The sequence below is a fragment of the Camellia sinensis genome, chromosome 8 (genome assembly GCF_055761805.1).
Source record: "Camellia sinensis isolate YWXY chromosome 8, ASM5576180v1, whole genome shotgun sequence".
In the NCBI taxonomy this organism is placed as follows: Eukaryota; Viridiplantae; Streptophyta; class Magnoliopsida; order Ericales; family Theaceae; genus Camellia; species Camellia sinensis.
Genome location: NC_138968.1, coordinates 187,851,798 through 187,876,712, shown reverse-complemented (window position 1 = coordinate 187,876,712; position 24,915 = coordinate 187,851,798). Strand labels below are relative to the sequence as shown.

General features: G+C 36.6%; 1 protein-coding gene across 1 annotated transcript; it reads left to right on the top strand.

Annotated features, from left to right (window-relative positions):
* Positions 1 to 22,487: 22,487 nt before the first annotated feature.
* Positions 22,488 to 24,627, top strand: LOC114275008 (vascular-related unknown protein 4). The gene is made up of 2 exons (XM_028216978.2): positions 22,488 to 23,096; positions 24,250 to 24,627. The coding sequence occupies exons 1-2, from the start codon at positions 22,740 to 22,742 to the stop codon at positions 24,385 to 24,387; spliced, it is 495 nt and encodes a 164-aa protein (XP_028072779.2). The 5' UTR covers positions 22,488 to 22,739; the 3' UTR covers positions 24,388 to 24,627.
* The last annotated feature ends 288 nt before the right edge of the window (positions 24,628 to 24,915 follow it).

Here is a 24,915-nt window from a genome sequence, read left to right as displayed (position 1 = left end):
AAATTTTATTAAAAATTGATTCAGTCTGATTCGTTAAGTTGCGTTTGGTAAGCCTTATGTTCTAATTAATGTATTTTGAGCACCATAGACTTATATGTAACCTATAAGCTCATTTGAGCTCATTTCTTTTATCTCCCTTGAGTGGAAAAATCTGGTGAAACATTTTAGAGAGAGAAGAAGCACAATTCTAGAGAGAGAAAGGAAGAGATTGAAGAAGAATTGGAGGCTATAGCTTGAATTGGTCAAAGATTGTGCTAGAACAAGAGTAATTCAAGACTCTAGGTAAGGATTTAAGACTTAATTATGACTTTTAACCATCTAGTAGATCATTTCATGAAGAATTTGTGATTGTGTGCAAGAATTGGACCAAAGATGTTGAATTTAGAGCTAATTCATGCATGCATGTACATTTTCTTACAAATTGAGCATAATTTCCATGAATCCTCTCTTGCATGTTTGAAATTCATCCTCATTTGGGAAAATCATCAAGTTTCAAGTTTTTTTGTGGTGTTTGATCATGTTTTGAGGAGTTTGATACAAGAAAAATTAATGCATGTCGTATTCATAAACATTCTTGAAGTTTAAGTTGAAATTGGGAACTTTTGGCAAACCCTTGGGCCATGATTTTATGAAATGATCCTAAATTCTTCATGTTTTACAAGTTTGCTATGTTATCTCAAGTTTTGGGGCCCAAGAGATGTGTTTTGGAAGGTTGAATTCGAGTTTTGAGCTTGGTGATCAAATCTGGAAATTCCAGAATTTGTATCTACGCTCGAGCGTGGGAGTTCACGCTCGAGCGACCAATCTGAGTCCGTGCACTCCGCTCGAGCGACAAAAAGTCCGCTCGAGCGTGAATTGCAAGCTCCCAAAAGTTTCTTGTCTTTTACAGATCGCTCGAGCGAAGGAATGTGCGCTCGAGCGACCATTCACATTTTGCATGTCCGCTCGAGCGAGGAAAGCCACGTTCGAGCGTGGACCTTATTTTCAGTAAATCTTGAGAAATGTTTTCCAACGCATTCTTACATCCTCATTCCATCCTAGGCATTTCTAAGCCATGATTAAGACTCCATAATGAGGATTAAGGGTTAGAAACACACTAAGAGCAAACGACATAAGTTATGTACAATTCGAACGTTTGTTTCAAGTATGTGTTCGTATATGTGTTCATGTAGGTCACGCGCCTCAGAACAAGTGAAGGGCCACCTTACCATCTAGTTAGGGCTACCAATCATCTGTGAGTAATAACTTTGTAAAGTTATGTTTAATGTTAAGTATTTTTTGAATATTATGATACAAAGTAATTAGTTCTCTGAAATGCCATGCTATGTTTGAAATGAATGAATGGTTGTCCAAGATTCTGAAAGTTATTCGTGGCATCCTTAGCATCATATGATATGCGTCCCTTTACGGGTCATCAGGTCCCTTTATGGGTCATCAGAAATGTCTCTATGCACATGAGTCATCAGAATGCCTTCAAGGTTGTCCTTTTATGGGCCATCGGATTTGTTAACGCTAAGGGATTTACCACGTATGATTATATGCAAAATCTGAATATAGGAACGATTATGAGTATGTATATGAATCTGTTTCTGATAAGAATTTGATTTCTAACCCTGTGATGGGCATCATTTATTAATTCCTTTACTCTGTTATTATTCATTGGGCTTTAGCTCATTGTGTGTATATATATGTATAGGTGAGCATTCTGGAGCCCGTGCCTGAAGGCTTTTGTCTGGATCTGTGTTCTGTTGTCAGCCAACCATTGTGCCTCACGTGGAGGTTCCCGAAGTGTCCTGTGTTTAAGTTCTGTGGTTTTTGTTTATTTAAGACTTGATTTGATGTCGTTGGCTGCACTTAAAATATTGTAATGTGTGTGGGTATAATATATGGTTGACTACCGGTTATTGTATATAAAATTTTTAAATATTTTGTTTCATATAAGTCAGCACAGCTCATTGGACAACTATATTTATGTACTTGCTTCCGCTAGCCCCTTAATCTTATTAATTTGTTCAGAGGCCTTCGGTAATCCAGGGATTACTGACTGGTTACGATGCTAAACCTATAGGGGCGGGTTTGGGTCGTGACAGAGTGGTATCAGAGCACGAGTTATACCGTACACACGTGTCCATGCGAGCTATAGGATGTATTAGAAATGAAATAGGGACATTGCATTATCATGTGTAAGTATGTGAGCTATTATGAACACGTCCTTATTGAAATACATTGAAATGAAACCTTGTGCATGATCAAAGAAGTTAAGTGGAATAACATGTAATATTAATTGCAATATCGAATGTGGAATCTATGTGAACATGAACGTATGAAAGTAAGGGATCATGTGATCGTATCGGAATTGAAATGAAAGTATAAACGCGTCTAACATGAAATGAAATGTGAGAACAGTGAGAACTTTCCTTATATCAATAATCACCCTGTTTGTGTGTAGACAATGGAAAGGACAAGGAATATAGACGAATCTGAATCTTCCGACGCTAGAATTAGCCGGTTAGAAAGAATGGTTGAAGCCTTAACCGAAAATCTGAAACAACAGCAACAAGGGAAAATACATGTACCTGAACCAGCTATGGTAACACTGACACAGAAATACAATAAGATGAAACCACCGGAATTTCAGGGGGGGTATTGAGCCGTTGAAAGTTGAGGCTTGGGTTTTAGAAACTGAAAAAATATTTGAGGTATTTCCGTGTACTGAGGTACATAAGGTTTTGTTGGCAACATTCACACTTAAAGAAGAAGCTAGGAAATTTGAAGGTGGGCTTGACTTAGATGTGTTTGAACAAGTTGACGTCTTAAAATTGCCAAAATACGTGGATGTTCTTGATAAGGCCTTCATGTCCAAGGCAAACATAGCAGCCTTGAAAATATCAAAATCAACATCATCAACTGAATCAGAAAGAGCGAATCAGAATAGACAGAAGGTTAAAATGACTAGTAATTCGATAACTTCTGCGAATGAAAAATTTAGGGCAATAACTGTGAACAAGGAAAGTTGGGGAAACAATGTGAACAATGGTATACCTAGTTGTAAAGAATGTGGGAAACAACATTGGGGCATTTGTCGCCGCCTATCAGGGGCTTGTTTTAGATGTGGTCAGAAAGGGCACTTGGATAAATCTTGCCCTCGAACTCATCCGAACAACACTAGGCCTAATGCTAGTACGACTAGTTCTATTCCCACACCTTAGTTCCAGAAAATGCTCAGAATACTGAAACAACTGACGTAGGTATTACCTTAACTATGTTCAATTGTCTATATGGGAGTTTATGTGGAAGTGTACATTCCTTAACTTGATATAGATTGTGGACATGTTAATTGAACCAATTGACTTATTAAAATTACAAACCCTAGTTATTAACTATTTTAAAGACTCACTATTTAATGTAAATTTTATGTGAGGTGCTCGGAACCTTATGAACTTAACGAATCACCTGTGCTATGAAAATTGTTGGGACTTGTGAACGACGAGAATTTGCTGGGTTAGATCCTTGTACCGTAGTGCAACAATTCAATGTGAACTGTTAGGTACGACCTTTTGAACTACGCTAGAACTATTGAACATGGGAACACATCATGATTGACTATAATTTGAGAAAATCTGTATGACCGTAACTTGAACTGAACCGTTATATATTGACTGACATCATTGAATGAGTAGACCCGTGATCTCGAATTATATACATGAATCAGCCACGTACGAAACTTCTGAAATTGAGAACCTATACCGGTTTGAAAGAACGAACTCTTGCTTATGAATTGTAAGCGAATGCCTAACTGAAAATTGCTTTTGGACTTGTACCTGTCTGAATGTTTTCATGTTTGTAATATTATTAGTATTGATGGGATTGAACCGTGGTTAATGAACACTTAGAGACTTACTGGTTGATATGAACTATCGTGACTGACCTGTTGAACTATGCTCGAACTGTTAAATATGGAGACACGCTATTAGTGTCTGGATATGGAACATGTTTGGACTTACATGTGCCTATACCTTTGCGTGGGATGTTAATTAATTGAACTCGACACACTCTTTGTGTCCGCTGCATTTGTATCTAGACTGAGTAGACTTATGACTTGTTGCCTTAACTATTGTATCTGGGGAAACTGTTTTGTGTTCATCTGTATATACACCTCATGAATCTGTATTGGGAAGGGTATTAGACTCTGGACATGTATATATATGACTGTACCTTTGCTCAGAATGATCGATATGTTATTTGTTTTGATAACTTGACCATTGGGATTATGACTCTAGGATTATGTGATTAAGTAAAGACCCCAAGCGATAAACTCTAAATTGTGAACTACGATTGTTGCAACTTGACAAGATTGTTTGACTCGACTAGTGAGCCTATACTTTAGCGGCTGTACGACCGATTTGAAAGTTCTATATAACAATCTGCTATTGTGCACCACCGAGAAACTTTATGTGATACACCGTTGTGTACCTTATGCTTACATGAAAAACTCATTTGGGAAATTGCTATACTGACTGTAATGCTTACCTCTCGACGTGAATAACTGCATGCTTGTGCATTTACTTGTAAAATTATTGGGAGGAAACACATTGTATATGACCTAAAACTCTTCGACATGAACTACTATGATACATGACTCTGATGTGACTGTGAGAACTGAGGAACTTAGAACAACTGTAGAACTACTGACTATGTACCTAAGCGAATGAAGTATGAACTATAGAATTAATATACCTCGTTTGGAAATGATTAGGATAGAACTTGTACCCGATCTAATCTGATAAAACTATGGCTTGATGAGACCTTTGTTTACTTGGAAGAACTTTTGTTTGATGACTCACGCTCGAACTTTGACTTGATATGATTGGGTAGAACTTAAATCTGCTATGACCTGGTTGAACTTTCATTGATTTGATCTGAGGAGACCCTTATTGAGAGCTATTATCTGATTGATTACATTATGGGGAATTGTGAATTGCTTATGATTGAGTAACAGGGCCGTGTTGCTAAGGGAACTAACCAAATGAGAATTAGAATTAATCTTGAACCCTTAGGAAGAATGTGAACCGTCAACAACAGACTATGTGATTACAAATAGCTTCTTACTATATGCCTGTAACCGATTGGGAAAACACATGAATGAGATTATGGAATTCGGTAACTTGTGCTTGGGGAATATGGGAATACTGTATATATGACATGTGATTAATTACCCGGTATTACCGTTTTGACCATGAACTTGTTTGACTGGAGAATGATTGCTTTGGTATTACTGTACTTCAAAACTGATAGGATTTGTGACAACAGACTGGTTTGATTATAAACTCTGACTACCTCGGGGTATATGTAATCAGTAGGACTGATTCTGTATTGACACATAGTACGATTGAATCGGTGGAAACTGGGGCTGATGAATAGTATATGAATGATAACTTCAGAATGACCTGGACTAACTATAATGGATTACCGAATCGAAAACCAAGTTGAACAAAGACCAGATGAATGACTCGGAAATGAATAAATCAAATCTCTGTAACTTAACGGGGGAAATTACTTATGAAAATGGAGGCAGTGTGAATCTATGACCCCGATAGGTACTTAATATAAGTAATGTGAATAATAACGTAATAAAGTTATGTTCAACTGTATTTGTTTTTTGCGTGTCTAAAGGAGATCCGTTTCCTGAAATATTATGTGTTGTGCAATGAATAATTGTCCAATCTCTGATATGTATTTGTGTGACTCTTGGTATTATGTGATATCTGTTGGCTGTTACCCGAATTCGGAGGTTCCTTTATGGAACTGGTTATTCATAACCATCACGTGTCTGCATCTGTTCTGTATCTACTATGTTTGCATATGTTCTATATCTACTCTGCTAGTGCTAATGAATGCACCACGTATACTTAAAAAAATTTGTGACATCTGGGTATGATCTGGACAAGAATATGAACATGAACATGTATTTGAATCTGTGCTGAACTAAAATCTGAATGAGTATAAGACTCTGTTTTGATGTGAACCCTGAGCATGAGCATGTTTATGATTATGGTTATGCTTCTGTTTGTAAAGAGTTAAAGTTACATTTATGATGGGTATCGTTTCTGTTGTCATACGTTAACTCAAGTTTTGAGGACCAAACTTTTTAAGGTGGGGAGACTGTAATAACCCCGACCCGTAATTAGCTACTGATCAGTGATTAAAGATGCTAATTGAGTGGATCAAATGAATTATGGCATTAATATGTAAATTGCATGATATTTGACCTTCTATCTGTTACTTATAGAAATATCTGTTTGGAATTCCACTTTAATGTGTAAATCGAAAGCCTTATCGGCACCCGAAACTGAAATTGACTACACCGATGTGTTATTTGGAATTTTTAGAACCATATGGCAAATTTTATTAAAAATTGATTCAGTCTGATTTGTTAAGTTGCGTTTGGCAAGCCTTATGTTCTAATTAATGTACTTTGAGCACCATAGCCTTATATGTAACCTATAAGCTCATTTGAGCTCATTTCTTTTATCTCCCTTGAGTGGAAAAAATTGGTGAAACATTTTAGAGAGAGAGGGAGCACAATTCTAGAGAGAGAAAGGAAGAGATTGAAAAAGAATTAGAGGCTATAGCTTGAATTGGTCAAAGATTGTGCTAGAACAAGAGTAATTCAAGACTCTAGGTAAGGATTTAAGACTTAATTATGACTTTTAACCATCTAATAGATCATTTCAAGAAGAATTTGTGATTGTGTGCAAGAATTGGACCAAAGATGTTGAATTTAGAGCTAATTCATGCATGTATGTATATTTTCTTATAAATTGAGCATGATTTCCATGAATCCTCTCTTGCATGTTTGAAATTCATCCTCATTTGAGGAAATCATCAAGTTTCAAGTTGTTTTGTGGTGTTTGATCATATTTTGAGGAGTTTGATACAAGAAAAATTCATGCATGTCGTATTCATAAACATTCTTGAAGTTTAAGTTGAAATTGGGAACTTTTGGCAAACCCTTGGGCCATGATTTTATGAAATGATCCTAAATTCTTCATGTTTTACAAGTTTGCTATGTTATCTCAAGTTTTGGGGCCCAAGAGATGTGTTTTGGAAGGTTGAATTCGAGTTTTGAGCTTGGTGATCAAATCTGAAAATTCCAGAATTTGCATCTACACTCGAGCGTGGGAGTTCACACTCGAGCGACCAGTCTGAGTGTGTGCACTCCGCTCGAGCGACAAAAAGTCCGCTCGAGTGTGAATTGCAAGCTCCCAGAAGTTTCATGTCTTTTACAGATCGCTCGAGCGAAGGAATGTGCGCTCGAGCGACCATTCACATTTTGCATATCCGCTCAAGCGAGGAAAGCTACGCTCGAGCGTGGACCTTATTTTCAGCAAATCTTGAGAAATGTTTTCCAACACATTCTTACATCCTTATTCCATCCTAGGCATATCTAAGCCATGATTAAGACTCCATAATAAGGATTAAGAGTTAGAAACACACTAAGAGCAAACGACATAAGTTATGTACAATTCGAACGTGTGTTTCAAGTGTGTGTTCGTATGTGTGTTCATGTAGGTCACGCGCCTCAGAACAAATGAAGGGTCGCCTTACCATCTAGTTAGGGCTACCGATCATCTGTGAGTAATAACTTTGTAAAGTTATGTTTAATGTTAAGTATTTTCTGAATATTATGATACGAAGTAATTAGTTCTCTGAAATGCCATGCTATGTTTGAAATGAATGAATGGTTGTCCAAGATTCTGAAAATTATTCGTGGCATCCTTAGCATCATATGATATACGTCCCTTTACAGGTCATCAGGTCCCTTTATGGGTCATCAGGTCCCTTCATGGATCATCAAAAACGTCTTTGTGCACATGAGTCATCATAATGCCTTCAAGGCTGTCCCTTTATGGGCCATCGGATTTGTTAACGCTAAGGGATTTACCACGTATGATTATATGCAAAATCTGAATATGGGAACGATTATGAATCTATTTCTGATAAGAATTTGATTTCTAACCCTGTGATGGACATCATTCATTAAATCCTTTACTCTGTTATTATTCATTGGGCTTTAGCTCATTGTGTGTATATATATGTATAGGTGAGCATTCTGGAGCCCGAGCTTGAAGGCTTTTGTCTGGATCTGTGTTTTGATGTCAACCAACCATTGTGCCTCACGTGGAGGTTCCCGAAGCGTCCTATGTTTAAGTTCTGTGGTTTCTGTTTATTTAAGACTTGATTTGATGTCGTTTGCTACACTTAAAATACTGTAATGTGTGTGGGTATAATGTATGGTTGACTACCGGTTATTGTATATAAAGTTTTTAAATATTCTGTTTCATATAAGTCAGCACAGCTCATTGGACAACTATATTTATGTACTTGCTTCCGCTAGTCCCTTAATCTTGTTAATCTGTTCAGAGGCCTTCGGTAATCCAGGGATTATTGGCCGGTTACGATGCTAAACCTATAGGGGTGGGTTTGGGTCGTGACATTGGGGAAGGCTACACAGATATGTTCTGTATCAAGGGGATTTTGGTTGCTCTAGCAGTGGGATTTGTTGTTGAAAGTTGCTGGTGTCTAATATGTTCTGATATGTTCTGCACTGATATGGTCTAAGATGTTGCGTTTTTTCTGTTGTTGATATTAGTGTTGGGATGTCATTGTTGATGTTAGCTGGCTGCAGTCAATAATTGCTAGGGAATGAGGGAATGTTGTTTGGCAGAGCCTTATTGCTGCTGATGTATTGTTCCTGTTACTAACATAATATTTTTAGATAGCCCTGTTGGCACTAGATTCTCCTATGCAAGAAGCAAGGAGGGTTACAACACTAATGGTATCTTGTTTGCAACCCATACTTATGATTTTCTAAGAAAGTGGCTGATTGATCATCTCAAGTTTCTTGATAGGGGTTGGCCTATGATTTGCCTGCTGCTATGCTCTGTTGTGGTTATGTTGTTGGTCTGTCATGCCATAATGGTTGTTATGCTGCTAGCCTGCTCTGTCCATATATAGTTTTGTGGCTGCATACTCTTGGTGATTTTGGCTACTATGTTGTTTGGTGTATGGGTTGAAGCTGGCAACAAGCCTTGGTGGTTGTTAATCTGATATGTTTGCTGCTGTTGATGATCTGTTGGGTTGTTAAACACCAAATTGATCTGTGTTGCTGCTGTTGCTATTGTTGATCTTGTGTTTTGTATCTTGTTTTGGTGTTTTTTATTTTTGCTCTTTTTTTTTTTTTTGGTTTCTCACCAACTGGAGCTTGGATCTTGTGCTAGCAGATGATTTCGTGTTCATCTTGGTGACAACCTGGTTGGGATCTTGATGGGTCATTGTGATGCTTTCTGCACTATCCTCTTTATTGATGTTTCCTTATCATACTTTGTATGTTTTTCATCAATAAAATTTTTCTTTTTGCTGATCCAAAAAAAAAAATGAATGGTAAAAATTATTTTAAGATATTGTTACAAGAGACCATTTATAATTCTGTGTGTGAGAGGGAAAGAAAGATTAGTAACAGTCTCTTTGGTTGAATTATCATTTTTTGCTTTTATTGGCCAAAAAAAAAAACTTATTCTATGAACTATTTTTTTAAAACAGTTTTTGGGAAAAAAAAAAATATGTTGATTTTTCATTTTTTGTTCTCTATTTTTAGTGTCTAAAAAGATGGTAGAAAATTGCGACTTATTTTCAACAAAACCAATTTTGGGGAGAAATTCTTTGAAAACAACTTACTTTTTAAAAAATATCAAAAAAATATATTTTCACACAAAAAATAAAACCCATGTATATTTTTGAACTTTTCATTGTTTTGTTTCTAAAAACACCCAAAAAAAAAATGAAAATGAAAAATACAAAAACAAGTTTATTTTTTTGGTGATTGAAATGTGAATAAGTTTCCATTGAAAATGTCATGATAGAGGATAGTGGTAAGATAGGACTAGGATTCTATGTGCACAAAAAAAATGTATAATAATCTTGCATGGGTGATTTAAGGATAGTTCAAGCCCTAAAAGACAATCAATTAGATGTTTAAATTACAATATTATTATGCTAAAAATTATCACAGAGAATGATAAGATTGGTGGTTAGCATTTGAAGGGGTAAGATGAAAATGGCAAAGAGACACAAAAGAGGAGATTGAGAGATTACAAATATGACAGTTGAAATGTTTGCATAGAAAAAGGCAAAGGGTGAGGTGAGAGATGGACACACACAGATGGACATGAGTGATGAACCATCACTATTGATTGTCCTATATATGATGCAAAAGACTCTCAGATTGGGGACACACCAATAGACCTTCTTGAGGCTTCTTTAGCTTTCTCATTCTATGTCAATGACTCTTTTTATTTTTTCCTACTCAAAAAATAAAATAAATAAATAAAACAAAGAGAACAAAACAAAATTGAGAGTTTTAAATACTATAAAGGCATTCTCTACCCCAGTATATCAATGGAACTAATCATAATTTGCAACATAATCCTTTTTATTATCAAGTTGGTTTTGTTTAGAATTGAAATAGGCTAAGTCTATAATTCTAAGATCACAAAAATTGATCACAAAATCATATACAGAATATATATGAATGAATAAAAAAATATTACAAATGAATTTTATCCAAAAAAATTGTGTAAAATCTTATCTATTCATAAAAAAATTTCCTGTTCATTTTTGTGTTTAATTTTTATATTCATAGCAGAAATTAATATAATTAATAAATACATATAAAAAATTGCACATTAATTGTTGAAACTAGCATAACTAGGATAATTACTTAAAAACACCAAACCTAAACGTCATTTGATACCAAAGAAAGTGATTAAATTAAATTTTCCCAAGTCATATGCTTCCTTCAATAATTCTATATAATTAATTTATTCAACTAAATATATATTACGTGTTTGTTTGTTTTTTAAATAATTTTTAAGGGTTGAAGTCAAATACATCATTCATTCCATCCAATGAGGAGGCCTCCCAAATTAATTAAACGTGGTGACCTGAAGTTGCTATTTCATCATCTCTTTTTCGCGATACAAGAAATTAATGGTTGGAAGTCTATTTTCAAGTTGTGAACTTAAATGCTATCTTAAAGTAAAAAATAAAAATAAAAAAGAAGTTGTGGACTTGAGGCCTTATTTGGGAATAAAGAAAAAAGACAATTTTTTAGCTGATTTCTAAAAGGTTAAAAGTTTTATTTCACCAAAAATTCATTTGAGAAGTGAGAAATAAACCAATAAATGAAATTATTAAAATACTTTCGTTTGTATGGATTTTGACAAAAATACATTAATAATGTATTACCGTAATATTGTAACTTTACAATTTTATAAGTGTGTGTGTCAATTTTCGACCACACTGTCAACTTAGTACTCAACTGGAAAACACCGGCAGAATAGGTTAAGCTCGAACAACCTGAAACAGAAAGAAGAGATTCCGGCGGTGGCTCGTCCACCCGGGGGCACTCCGACGATCAAGTCAATAAAATATCTCTCAAAGATAACCAATAGTGCTTAACCCACTCGACAGAGCATAAAAGACATACCTTAGACCCATGGGGGTACCTCCCTTTTATAGCCAACATAATCCTAGTTCCAATAGAAGCCTAACTTCAATGGACTTAGGATTACTGCTAATCTTGGACTCCCAGTAGGATTAGGATAAACTCTCTAATAGTCTTATCTTTACCCAAACTGAAGTCTTCTCCCATTCTAGGACTCTTGTCCCTTATCCGCTTATCCCGAATTCTGGTATCTTCGAAGATAACCTCGGCCTAGTTGAGATTACCTCGGCGTCATGACCAAGACACGTGACACCTTGGCTAACACTTCGGTGCCACCTCAGCCACGTGTTGTCATTCAGAAATTATGTTCCCATAACTGCCTCCTAGGTTCTATTACCTCGGCATCCTGAGGTGATAGAACCTATATCATTCCTTCCATTCAGCACGTCGACTAAGCTCGCTTCATCATCTATTGCCGAAGTTAGAACTCGTCGGCTCAATATGACCAAGACCTATAGTCTGCTTTCATCAATGCCATAGAACCAAAAACCAAGTTCGTTCAAGTCTCTCAGCCGAAACCGTCCTCCTAGCCGAAGTATTTGCTTCATTGAATCAAGAACTCTAAGAGTTCCAGCACGCGTATGAGTTGGCACGCACAGTATTTCAACCGTTTTTACCACGTGTCTTTCTGCTACTGGACCGTACCTGATACGCGTCATCAAGTCGCATCACTTTTGCGAGCGCCGTTCTGACAAGCACGTCGTCCAAGGCACCATAATTGTCATTTTGCCGTTATTTCATGCTTTCGATCAACTCTCTCTCTGTCTTTTCACTTCTGCATCTTCGTTCTTGTTCAAACTCTCTCTCAAATCCTCCATTGCTGCTTTTGTGAAGCTTTATGCAATCAGTTTCACTCTCTCCCTCCAGTGAGGCTTTCGTTGCACTTCTTTGCTTACTACCACCGTCTGATACCAGCGTACTTCACATCGGCCTTTTTGTAATCTAAACAATCATTCTTCAATGTTAGGCCGAAGTGCCCTCTTTCTTTTTCTGAATGCATTCTTTAATTTCTTCTTTCAACGTGGTTATATGTGTCCTCTTTTTACCCTTGTATGATTTTATACTTAAAATAATTTGTATGTCTTCAAAATACACCTTAACTGTACAATCTCCTCGGGGTGTAACACCTCGATTGTACCCACTAATCGGTTTATCTCAGCCTCGGCTTAACACTTAAAAATATTTTTTACAATATTTTCACAAGTGTTATTTACAACTCGATACTTTACTCTTAGCAAGACTTTTGTCTTCAAATTTCTTCCAAGGCTTGGCAACATGGTAATCTCGGCAAGTATGTAGATATTTCTTTCAACATAACCTTGGCTTAACTTGTAAATTTTTCTTAAAATTTCAACAAGTGTTAAACCAATCTTCTTTTAACATAACCTCGGTTAACTTCAACTTGTAAACTTAAATTTCAACAAGCGTTAAACGTGACCTTGGTTTAACTTCAACTTGTAAATTTCAATTTCAACAAGTGTTAAACACGTCATCGGTTTAACTTCAACTTATAAATTTCAATTTCAACAAGTGTTAAACATGTACTTGGTTTAACTTCAACTTGTAAATTTTTAAAATTTCAACAAGTGTTAAACATGACATCGGTTTAACTTTAACTTGTAAATTTTTAAAATTTCAACAAGTGTTAAACATGACCTTAGTTTAACTTCAACTTGTAAATTTTTAAAATTTCAACAAGTGTTAAACATGACCTCGGTTTAATTTCAACTTGTAAATTTTTAAAATTTCAACAAGTGTTAAACCAACCTTAGCTTGAAAATTCCAACTCCCAAGCATCATGCTCTATCCCTTTGCCCCCTAATGTGAACTTAAGTTCCACTTGGATTCTTATTAGGCACGCGGCTTTGACCTCGTCGCCGATGTAAGATTTGAACAAAGACTGTCCGAGGTTATTAACCTTGGTCTCTTTACTAAGGCACTTAACTCCAATCTGTGTCTGATTTTGCCGATATGGCAAGTCCAAGTTAACCAAACTTAGTTCAACTTTATTATATGAAAGTAAAGTTTCTACTCTGCCATATAATAAGTCTAAGTCATTCGTCATGTTTCAATCAGAAACATCGTCATAGGACTGGTCGGTCTTATTGCACAGATTTCAAAAATCAAACTAGCACTTCAGCCGTTATGCCCCATTGCCGGCAACCTTTCTCAGGCTGAGGTCCCTAACTTTGAACTCCCTTGGGCTGACCTTCTTGTTGTAAGCCCTAGCAAATTGTTGCTGGTATGCCCCCAGCCGAATTGCTGTTCTATCGCACGTTGCAGGTGGATTTCAAAGCATTTTCATGCTTTTTTACATAGGCTTCAGCTTCCTTTTGCATGTAAGGCCAAAATAATCCCTACGATATTGCTCTATGGGCAAGGGATCTGCCCCCTGCATGGCTTCCACATACTCCTTTGTGGACCTTATATAGTTTTTTAACTTAGGGCAAGCTCTTCTCTTCTCAGACTTAATCATCTAGGCCGAGATCTTGTCTTTTGGGATCTGGGATTCGAGATCTAGAATCTGGGATCTGCTCACTTGGGCTAAGCTCTTGTCTTCTTGTATCCAGTGTTATCTCGGCTTCGCTTCGGTGAACCATTTCTCGTTCTTGTTTGGACGTCTTTGTCCCCAGCGTGTCTTCCTTGGCTCTAGCATACTTTTTTATCCTGGCCATCAGTTCCTCCATGCTTTTCGGCAATGTCTTTGCTAGTGATTTTCGAAGCAGGCAGTCATCCTTCAAGCCGTTTTTAAACGACACGACCGCCACCTCTTGGTTGCATCCTAGTATTCTGTTGAATACCTCATAATACCTTTTCGCATAAGCCCTAAGGCTTTCATCCTCACCGATCTTCAGGGCCATTAGGGCGTCCACCCTCAATGGCTGTAGCTTGTTTGTCACGAACCTGGCCACAAACATCTCGGCCAGGCCTTCCCAGGTTTTCACAATTCCTTTCGGCAACTTGTGAAACCAATCCGATGCAATTTCTCCGAAGGATGAGGGGAACACCTTGCAGAACAACGGCTCGTTCCCGGTGTACAACGCCATCGAGTTTAGGTACAAGCCGACGTGAAGGTTGGGGTCCGACTTTTCGTCGTAGATCTGGAATCTCGGCATGCTAAACCTCTTCGGGGCTTCGAATTTGTTTAATTCTACCGAGAACGGCGTTCTCGGCTTGACCGGGGAGGTTACCTCGACATTTTGTTACTTTCTCTGTAGGTGATCTCCCAAATCCTCTTTGGTCCGTCCAAGAGCTCGGCTATCTCCTGTCTTCAGCATTTTCGGTACACTACTCCTAGTTTCATTATAGGTCCTTTTGGACTTCCCTCCATTGGTTGCGTCGAAGCACAACTCCTGTCCTTGAACATGATGATGTTCTTTGGGGTCAGCTTCCTTGGTGCGATGCGTCCTCTTCGATTCTTCCCTTATTGACTCTCCTCGCCTGACCTCCCTTGAAGGCCGGTGAGAGTGTTTTTTGCTCCTGGTGTGCTGGGGGATTGTAGAGACTGTTTTCTGTCTATCTTTTCGGACATCCTCCTTTGCCGCTGGAATCGGCGTATCTTGTAGTGGGAACGGTGGCTGCATGACACTATTCTGCATCATGAAAGTGACCACTGTTTATAGGTCCGCCAATTTGTTCACCATGGCCTTCATCTTGTCGTCCCTCCGCATGCATCTATCTTTCCACACCTGGAGGTCGTCCTTGTTGTAATACCCGCTCTAGTTCGTTTTCTTTGGTACGTCGCTCTCCTGACTGACGTCCTTTTCTTCGTGATTCTTATCATGAGTCTCTTTGTTGTAGTTATTTTCTTCGACGCCAAGGTCTACAGGTTTCCCACTCCCATTAGGAGTGTTATCCCCAACCTTCTCTTTCTGTCCGTCGTTGGCCATCTATTCTTCTTTCTTTCCCACAGACGGCGCCAAATTGTGTGTGTCAAGTTCTGACCACACTGCCAACTTAGTACTCAACTAGAGAACACTGGCAGAATAAGTTAAGCCCGAACAACCTGCAACAGAAAGAAGAGATTCCGGCGATGGCTCGTCCACTAGGGGGCACTCCGACGATCAAGTCAGTAAAATATCTCTTAAAGATAACCAACAGTGCTTAAGTCACTAGACAGAGCATAAAAGACATACCTTAGACCCATGGGGGTGTCTCCCTTTTATAGCCAACACAATCCTAGTCCCAATAGAAGCCTAGCTTCAATAGACTTAGGATTACTGCTAATCTTGGACTCCCAGTAGAATTAGAATAAACTCTCTAAGAGTCTTATCTTTACTCAAACTGAAGTCTTCTCCCATTCTAGGACTCTTGTCCCTTATCCGCTTATCCTGGATTCTGGTATCTTCGCAGATAACCTCGGCCTAGCTGATATTACCTCGATGTCATGACCAAGACACGTGACACCTCGGCTAACACTTCGGTGCCACCTCAGCCACGTGTTATCATTCAGAAATTATATTCCCACAATAAGTGATGTGATACCATATAATAATAATTTTCAAAAAAACAAAAAAAATTACTTATTTAACACTTCCCAAATGATTTTGTGAAGTCAAAAGTTAAGAAAATAAGTCAAAAAGTTGCTTATTTCCATCTTTCCAAAACAAACCTAAATTATTCGAACTTAAATGCAATTTAATGAAAAGTTTATTGATATTGGATCAATTTTATCCTTTTATAAAAATATTCAACTCAATATACTTTAAAAAATAAACCATTTAGCTCTTTGAAATGGATCTTGATATAGACCCTCTATGGTCGCACGACAGCCCCAACTCTGTTTTCCTATACACAATTAATTGTATACCCAAAAAAATATACAAAATTATAATGCAAGAATTTTGTACACGAGAGAAAATTTTAAGTACAACGGTTTACCATTCAATAATAAGATAACATATAATTTATTAAATAGATGGTATTTTTTTTTTTTTTACTTCTATATCCAATTGTCTCAATTCAAAATTAATTTTATGTCTTGTATTTTTTAAGAATTTATATGGCAACCTCAAAATTCAGTCTATGTTTTGTTTTTTGGTACAATTTTTTTTTTATTTTATTAATCAAGAATTTATTCAAGCTAGGATCCTTTTGAATTCATTCTAAGAAGATAAATTCGAGATTCAAATATCATTTTCTATACCAATGAACTAAGAAGTACGAATGCGGGTAAAGATACTGATATAAGTACGTCGATACGGCAAGATCTAAAAAAAATAAGATACTAGTATGATTAGGGTACGTTAATAAATTTTTCAATTTTTGTAATTTATAGTTTGAGATTCAATCTATAAATAAAAATTCAATATCAAAATTAAAAGAAGAAATTACAAAAACAAAAGAGAAATTATAGTGCAATAAAACTAATACCAAAACAAAGTCCATAAACCATTTTAATCCTATTAAATAGGAGAAATTACAAAATAAAATTTCATTCCAAAAGTAAACTAAGTGAAATTTGAAAACTTGAAATTTCAGTTTTCACTTTCATCAATTTCACCATTGAATAATACATCTTTCATTTATGACACATCAAGTAAAGGATTTGCAATTTTAAGTAAATTAGAGCTATCTAATAAATTAAACATATCTTCACCAATATTCTAAAGCTTGGTGTACTCTCGATATATCCATGAAGTACTTATGGAATACCCAACTGATAAAGATTGTATAAAAAATATCCGATACGTATTTCGAGTATTCAGTACGTAGGAATGGCAACAGGGCGGGGCGGGACGGGGCCGGGGATCACACTCCCCGTCCCCGATCCCCGATGGTGGAAATACCCCTGTCTCCGGGCCCGATCCACGACGGGGAACCTATAACCGCCCCCATCCCCGTCCCTTAACAAGGATTGGGTTTCCTCAACCCCAAAAATTCCCCGGCCAAAAAATTAAAAAAATTAAAAAAAAAATCAACTCTACACATTTACAAGAATTCATCTATAACAAATCTAACAAATCTACACATTTTCTTGACCTTCATCAACACATTTACAATAGATCATTATTTTACAACAAATCAACAAATCAGAGAGAGAGAGAGATTTTCAACAACAGATTTCATTTTCTTGATCTTCATCAACAAACAGATCAAAAAACCTAACACATTCATCAACAAATCTAACACAGATCAACATGTTCATTTTCATCTTCATCATTTTCAAATCTGAAGAACAAAATCAAAAAACATAGAACAAAATCAAAAAACACACACAGAGAGAGAGAGGATGAGATACCTTGAGAGAGAGAGACAAGGAGATACCGTGATAGGAAGAGAGGAGGAGCTGTGGTGAGGAACAAATGTGAGGGAGGAGCCGTCACCGACCAAACCAGGGAGGGAGAGAGAAAGAGAGAAGAGGGGATACCATGAGAGAGAGATGATAGCGTAAGAGAGAGAGAAGAAAAAACCGACAATGAAGGAGAGAGGAGGAGCTGTGGTGAGGAATGGCGGTGAGGGAGGAGCCGCTGCCGACCAAAATGGTGAAGGAGAGGCGGTGAGGAACGGAGGTTGTATGTGTGAGAGAGAGAGGGAGAAGATGTTTATGTGTGGGTGTTCTGTGTTTGCCAACAGATAGCCCAAACCCTACACACACTCACACATATATTATATATAAACAGGGGCAAAATAGTAATTTTACATCATGAGGCAACCAGGGCAGGGATCGAGGGCGGAGTCGGGCCGGGTCCGGGGCTGAAACATGTATCCCCGTCCCCGGCCCGAATATCATCAGGGATTCAATTTTTAATACCATCCCCGGCCCGTCGGGGATATTTTTCGGGGAATAACCGCTCAATTCGGGGTCAGGGGATCGGGTCCCTGTCGGGCCGGGTTCCAATTGCCATCCCTATCAGGTTGTCTATAACCCTATTGATACAAGTATCAATACTTAGTAAATATTCGATACAAATAAGATAATATTTTCAAGAGTACCCGTAATTCGTACCAATGAATAGATAAATTAGATAGATTTAAACACACATTATGATGGACATACCCATTTACCAAATCAAATAGAGAGGAAGGGAAAAGAGGGTCCTACTTGTAACTCCAGATTACTTACAATGTGTTTGGTCAAGGGATTTAGGACGCAATTTGAAAAGGAAAATAAAAAATGTATGTGAAATTAGGTGAAATATATATATATATATATATATATATATTTTATTTACATTTCACTTACCTTTTCTCTTTTCTACATCAAATCCTTTCTCAAATTTCCTAACCAAATACAATGCTAAGGTTTATTCATTGCTTTATCTTTTTAATGAGCAATTTTGAGAAAGTGTTTCTAATCAAGAATGTGCAAGATATAAACAAATACTTTTGAGATGATAAAATGACCAAGGAACTAGTCCAAAGTTTTTTTGTTTTTTTTTTTTTTTTTGATCAGCAAAAAAGAAACCTTTATTAATGACAAACCATTCAACAAATGAGATTACATCAATAAAAAGTGGAAAAGTAGATCGCATCATAGCTAACTACTCTAATCTCAACTAGGTTGCACCGAGAAGAGAGCCCTATCATCTGCAAGCTCAACCACAAAAGGTTTGGTGAGAGACCAAACACAGCAGACACCAACAAGCCCAAAAACCAAACAACCATAAAACACACAGCTTACAAATCAGACTTTGAGAAGAACACACACCAGATCTACAACAAAACATAGCAACAGGTAGATCTCAGCAGAAGGGAACCCAGCAAACAGACAAAAATACAGCCTAGCCCCATCAGTTCATAAAGCAGAACTTCACATGCTGCAGATTGTACACAATATTAGTGACTGGGTAACAAAAAGAAGGGCTAGAGGCTCTAAACCACAATGCAATCCTTATTTTAATAAGTTCACATAACCTTTCCAAATCCACCTGCGTGCCATTAAAAATACTTTCCTTCCTCTGCCTCCATATGGACCAAAGCACCGCCAATGAAATAACATTCCAGATGACCTTCTCCTTTTTGTTGAATTTATAACCAGCCCACCACTGCAAAAGACCAATTACTGACCCTGGCAGTACCCAAGATACTCCCCACCAATTAATAACATTGGACAAAATCCTCCGACTAAAAGGACAACACAACAGCACATGATTAACAGTTTCCAATTCAGAAGATATAATTAACATTTGAAGCATCACTGAGGACTCCAATGCTTTGAAGATAACAGGATGTCTTGATTCTCCCTTTCCATCCTAACCACCCAAAAAATTGCATCTTCAGTGGAGCCACATTCTTCCAAATGAATTCCCCTAATTTTGTAGTAAGTTTAGAGGGTAATTCATTCCACTTGTAGGCAGAAACTACAGTAAACTCATCAGACTTATCTGTATTCCAATTCAATCTATCAAACACTCCTTCCCCGAGGGCAGGAGCATTTTGTAACATCACCTTCAACCTCCTCAACTCTTCAAGTTTCCACTGAAACAAGGTTCTTCTGAAGGCCAAATCCTACTCTTCATTCCCATTTCTCCTGCTATTAACCACTGTCACTGATTCACAATAATTAAGGGACACGGAGAATAATCTAGGGAATGCATCTTTTAAGCACCCATTACCAATCCAATTATCAAGCCAAAATTTTGTTTCTCTCACATCACCAATAATAAGCTTTGCGTTGACCTTAAAAAACTCTAGTAACTCAGGACTATTTCCAACAACTACCAATATATCTCTCCAAACCATAGACAACATTGTACTTGCAACATGTACTGGCCACCAACTCCCTCCAGTCTCTAGGTACTTGTTGCAAATCACTTGTTTCCAGAGAGTGCCATTTTTACTCCCAAATCTCCACCACTGTTTCAAAAGAAGACAATCATTCATGAGTTTCGTCTTTCTAATACCTAGACCCCCATTACATTTGCTTTGAGTGATTTCCCCCCATTTGACCAAATGAATTTTCCTTCTTAATTCATCACCCCCTCCTTCCCCACCCCCCCTCCAAAAAAAAAAAAAAAAGGAATCTAGACTGTATTTTGTCAATCTCCTTTACAATCCCTTCAGTCATTTTAAACAGGGATAAGTAGAAAACTGGTAGAGACAATAACACAAACTTGATCATTGTCAACCTACCAACAAAGGATAAAAATCTTCTTTTCCAAGAAGCCAACTTCGATTTGAATTTTTCAATAACAGGTTGCCAAGTCCACTACAAGAAAAAACACTTTCCGTGACCAACATTTTGGTCGCGAAAAGTAGCATATTTGGTCGCTAAAACCTTTTCGCGACCAAAATATGTTGGTCGCGAGTTGGTCGCTAAAGCCTCGTCACTACGACCAAAAAGGCCTTTGGTCGCTAAAAGTGACCATTCGCGACCAACTTTTTTGGTCGTGGAAAGTCCAATTCATAGTAGCCAAAAGTAAACTTTTAGCGACCAAAGATAAGTTGGTCGCCAAAAGTCAGCGCCTTGACCCAAAAAAAAAAAATAATTCTTTTGTGGTGCCTGGGACTTGAACTCTCGACCGAGGAGCCACCATACACCCAATCCACTCTGCCAATAATATACTTCTTGTTCATATTCGGCAAACAATATATATAACCCATAAAAATTGGGTTATATATTATTTCATATTCGGCAAACAATATATATAACCCATAAAAATTGGGTTATATATTATTTCATAAATCTTTTAATACCTAAACAGAAAAATAGCATGTAATTATAGTAGTATCATTTTTTTTTTAAATTTATCCCGCCATAACTTTCCGCGACTAACTTTTTTTTTTGGTTGCCAAAGGGTAATATTTCGCGACCAAAAAAAACTTTGGTCGCCAATAGTATACTTTCCTCGACCAACTTTTTTTTTTGGTCACCAAAAGGTGATCTTCTGCGACCAAAAAAGCCTTTGGTCACCAATAGTATACTTTCCGCGACCAACTTTTTTTTTGGTCGCCAAAGGTTAATCTTCCGCGACCAAAAAAGCCTTTGGTCGCCAATAGTATATTTTCCGCGACCAACTTTTTTTTTTTGGTCGCCAAAGGGTATACTTTCTGTGACCAACTTTTTTTTTAGTCGCCAAAAGATGATCTTCCACGACCAAAAAAGCCTTTGATCGCCAATAAGTATACTTTTCACTACCAACTTTTTTTTTAGTCGCCAAAAGGTGATTTTCCGCGACCAAAAAATTGTGGTCGCCAAAGTTAAATTTTGGTCGCAGAAAGTGAACTATTTGCGACCAAAAAAAATAGGTGGTCGCCAAAACTGTTTTTTCTTGTAGTGGTCCTTTTTCTCATTGGATTAGCTCCCAAGGGCACACCCAAATATTTCAATAGTAAACTGTGATGCTGACAGTTCAAGATGGCAGCAAAATCTTTAATGAGTTCTTCATTTATTCCAATTTCATAAATCACACTCTTGTAATAGTTAATCTTCAACCCAGATAATATTTCAAAGCACCTCAATATCCTTTTGATATTAAGCAACTCCTTACTTCTTGCCTCACTTAACAATATTAGGTCATCTGCGAACCATAAGTGGATAATAATAAGATCATTTGAACCAACTGTTGCAACCTTAATCAAACCTAACTGGACAACTCTGTCCGACAGTATATTTAGACTCTCAGCCACAATATTGTAGAGAAAAGGCAATAATGGGTCACCTTATCTGAATCCCTTTTGGGGACTGAACTCAGGTGTAGGTGATCCATTCACCAAGATGGGGACTCTGACTATTGAAACACATTCTTTCATCTAGTTGATCCATTTTGAGCCAAAACTAAAATTAGAAAGTATAGAAAAAACAAACTCCCAATTAAATGAATTAGTCCAAAATCATGTTAGTAAGAACTTGGTGACTTGTTCAAATTATTTAAAGGAAAGTGCACCAAAGAAAATAAGATTTGGCAAATCTCTGCTGCTGATAATCTAATCTAAAACCACAAAGGTCAACCCACCCCCACCCCCCTCTCTTCTCGCCGCTCTCCTCTCTCCTCTCTCCTCTCTCTAGGTTTTTCTGTTGCAGCTGCTCAATTTAACAACCCCCAACTCCCTCTGGCCCACAACCCAGATTCCAAACTCGTTAGTTCATCTTTCTCCACTATGCTAAAGCTTTTTTTTTTATTTTTTTATTTTCTCCACTATATATATATCACCTCAGAAGAGCCCCTCCAAGACTGGCCAAACAAGCTACTTTCTCTCCTCTACACATCTACTTCTTTCCTTATAGATCATGGAGAACTCTACTACTTCTATGAGCAAACCCATCTCACCTAAATCAAGAACAGTGGATAATTCTGATGATGAGGAGAGTAGTTGGACTTTCTACTTTGAAGACTTCTTGTGTCGCAACAACAATGATGAGAAAAGCTCTTTCTCTTCTGGCCATGAAAACCCTTCTTTGGTTTCTGATGCTGCTTCGGCGGCTGCAGCGAAGAAGTTTTTGGATAAGGATGATCAGGTTATTGGAGCGTTTTCTTGCGATAGAATTAGTGATAAGAATTTGAGTTTCAAGAAGAGGAAAACTAAGGGGGGTTTGGTTAATGATGCTTTGGAGGATACTGCTAGTTCTCCTGTTAATAGTCCCAAGGTCAGATAAAGATGTACATTTTGCATGCAATACATCTATACATACATGTCATAATACGTGTGGGAATTTCGTTAACATAAATGTAAATGGATAGATAGGAGTTTATAAAAGTAAGTCTCACTTAAAAATTATATAAAATCTTATGTAAATGCATTATGTATTTTATTTTGTATTTAATATTTGAAAAATGCTTGGGAGCACTAATTATTAGTGCTCCCACTAATTAGGTGACAGTGGGTCCCGCTATTAATGATGTGATGTTTTGGTCTTAGAGTTGTGTTTTTTTTTTTTTTTTAATTTTTTTAATGTATTAGTGTCATTAGTGGTGATATTTTTAATGGGATGAATCATTGTTGTTAATATTTATGTTCGTAACATGATTTTTCATAGATATGCCTCTTTGTTTATGGCAACATTCCAAAAAAGTCAGTTTTTTGACTTTTTAAATTTTTTAGTCAAAAAAATTACAAAAAAGTCAAAAAGTCAATTTTTTACCAATTTCTCAAAACATGAAATAAAGAAGAATCAAAATATATCAAAATTAATTTGTGCAGTATGTTATAAAAGTAAATTGTTAATTAATGGTTCACAAAACTAATTACTATTTTATATACTCATGTATTTATTGCTTACCAGTTCCAAGTTTTACGCTTAGTTATTATGTTCGTAATTTATTAATGAAGCAAAGGCTTATTTTATGATTTACTGCACAAATTAATTATAAGGAGCTGGACTCAAATATGAACAAAGAGATCCACCTGCATAAATGATGTTCTCCTTCAACAAAATACTAAGAAAAAATATCTTGAAAATGAAATACTATTACACTTCATTTTTGGGTACTTTTTGGACTAAGGAACCTCTATCTTCTATCTCAATTCTCTCACGGTCGTTGATCGTGACTCAAGATGATCACACTTTCGTATTCTCCTTTCAAATTTGTGAGTTTCTTTTGTCTCTAGCAGGTTTGTTATTTGAATCAACTGGATATGAATCAAAAATTGAAGCAAAATACGGACATTTCAGAGATTTAAAAAAAAAAAATCATTATTTTTCTGTTTATTTTCATGGTTTTTATTTATTTTATTTGATTCTCTATATGTATGGTTTATTTCATACCTAACAAAGTGCTTTTGGAATCTGGCATTTATAGGAAAAAGGCAATACATCTGGGCAGACAGATGAGAGAAGTGAATTGGGTATTGTTGGAAGGGATAGCGACTATACAGAATTGAAGAAAAGAGGACTTTGCTTAGTACCTCTTTCTATGTTATCAAACTATCTTGGTTGAAAAACTTCACTCTTCAATAATATACACATACATATAAGCACCTCTCTCTCTCTCTCCATGGAGTTATAGCCTGTACAATTGCATCAATAAAGTCATGTTAATGTGATGCTGAATTCAAATATCTAAAAGATATATGAATTTTGTTAATTAAAGAGTGGTACACTTGTTACATGTTATAAAGAATGTATAATGTATTAAGTAATATGAGAAATTAAGCAAAAGGCCATTTTACTATTAAAATAGCATTTCATGAAATCTACCCTAGATTCCGTGTAATCCCAAGAGAAACCAAGATGTAAAAAGTGAATGTGCTGAGATATCTTCTTTTTTCTATTTCCTTTTTTGAGAAAAACAACTCTTTTTGTCAATTTTTGTTCTTTGTCTTGACATGGCATGTTATGTTGGTAAATATTTCTTTAATTGCTTGATACACTAGGAAATGTCTTCTATTTTTCATAAATAAAAGATTGTTAATTACATTTATTCGTCATAATGATTGATGAATATAGGATTTAATTACTTCAGGAT

Bases quoted from the DNA above. Each gene is read 5' to 3' on its own strand.
- LOC114275008 (XM_028216978.2), top strand. From the start codon at position 22,740: ATGGAGAACTCTACTACTTCTATGAGCAAACCCATCTCACCTAAATCA. The intron at 23,097-24,249 runs GTCAGATAAAGA...TGGCATTTATAG, and splicing joins CTCCTGTTAATAGTCCCAAG to GAAAAAGGCAATACATCTGG.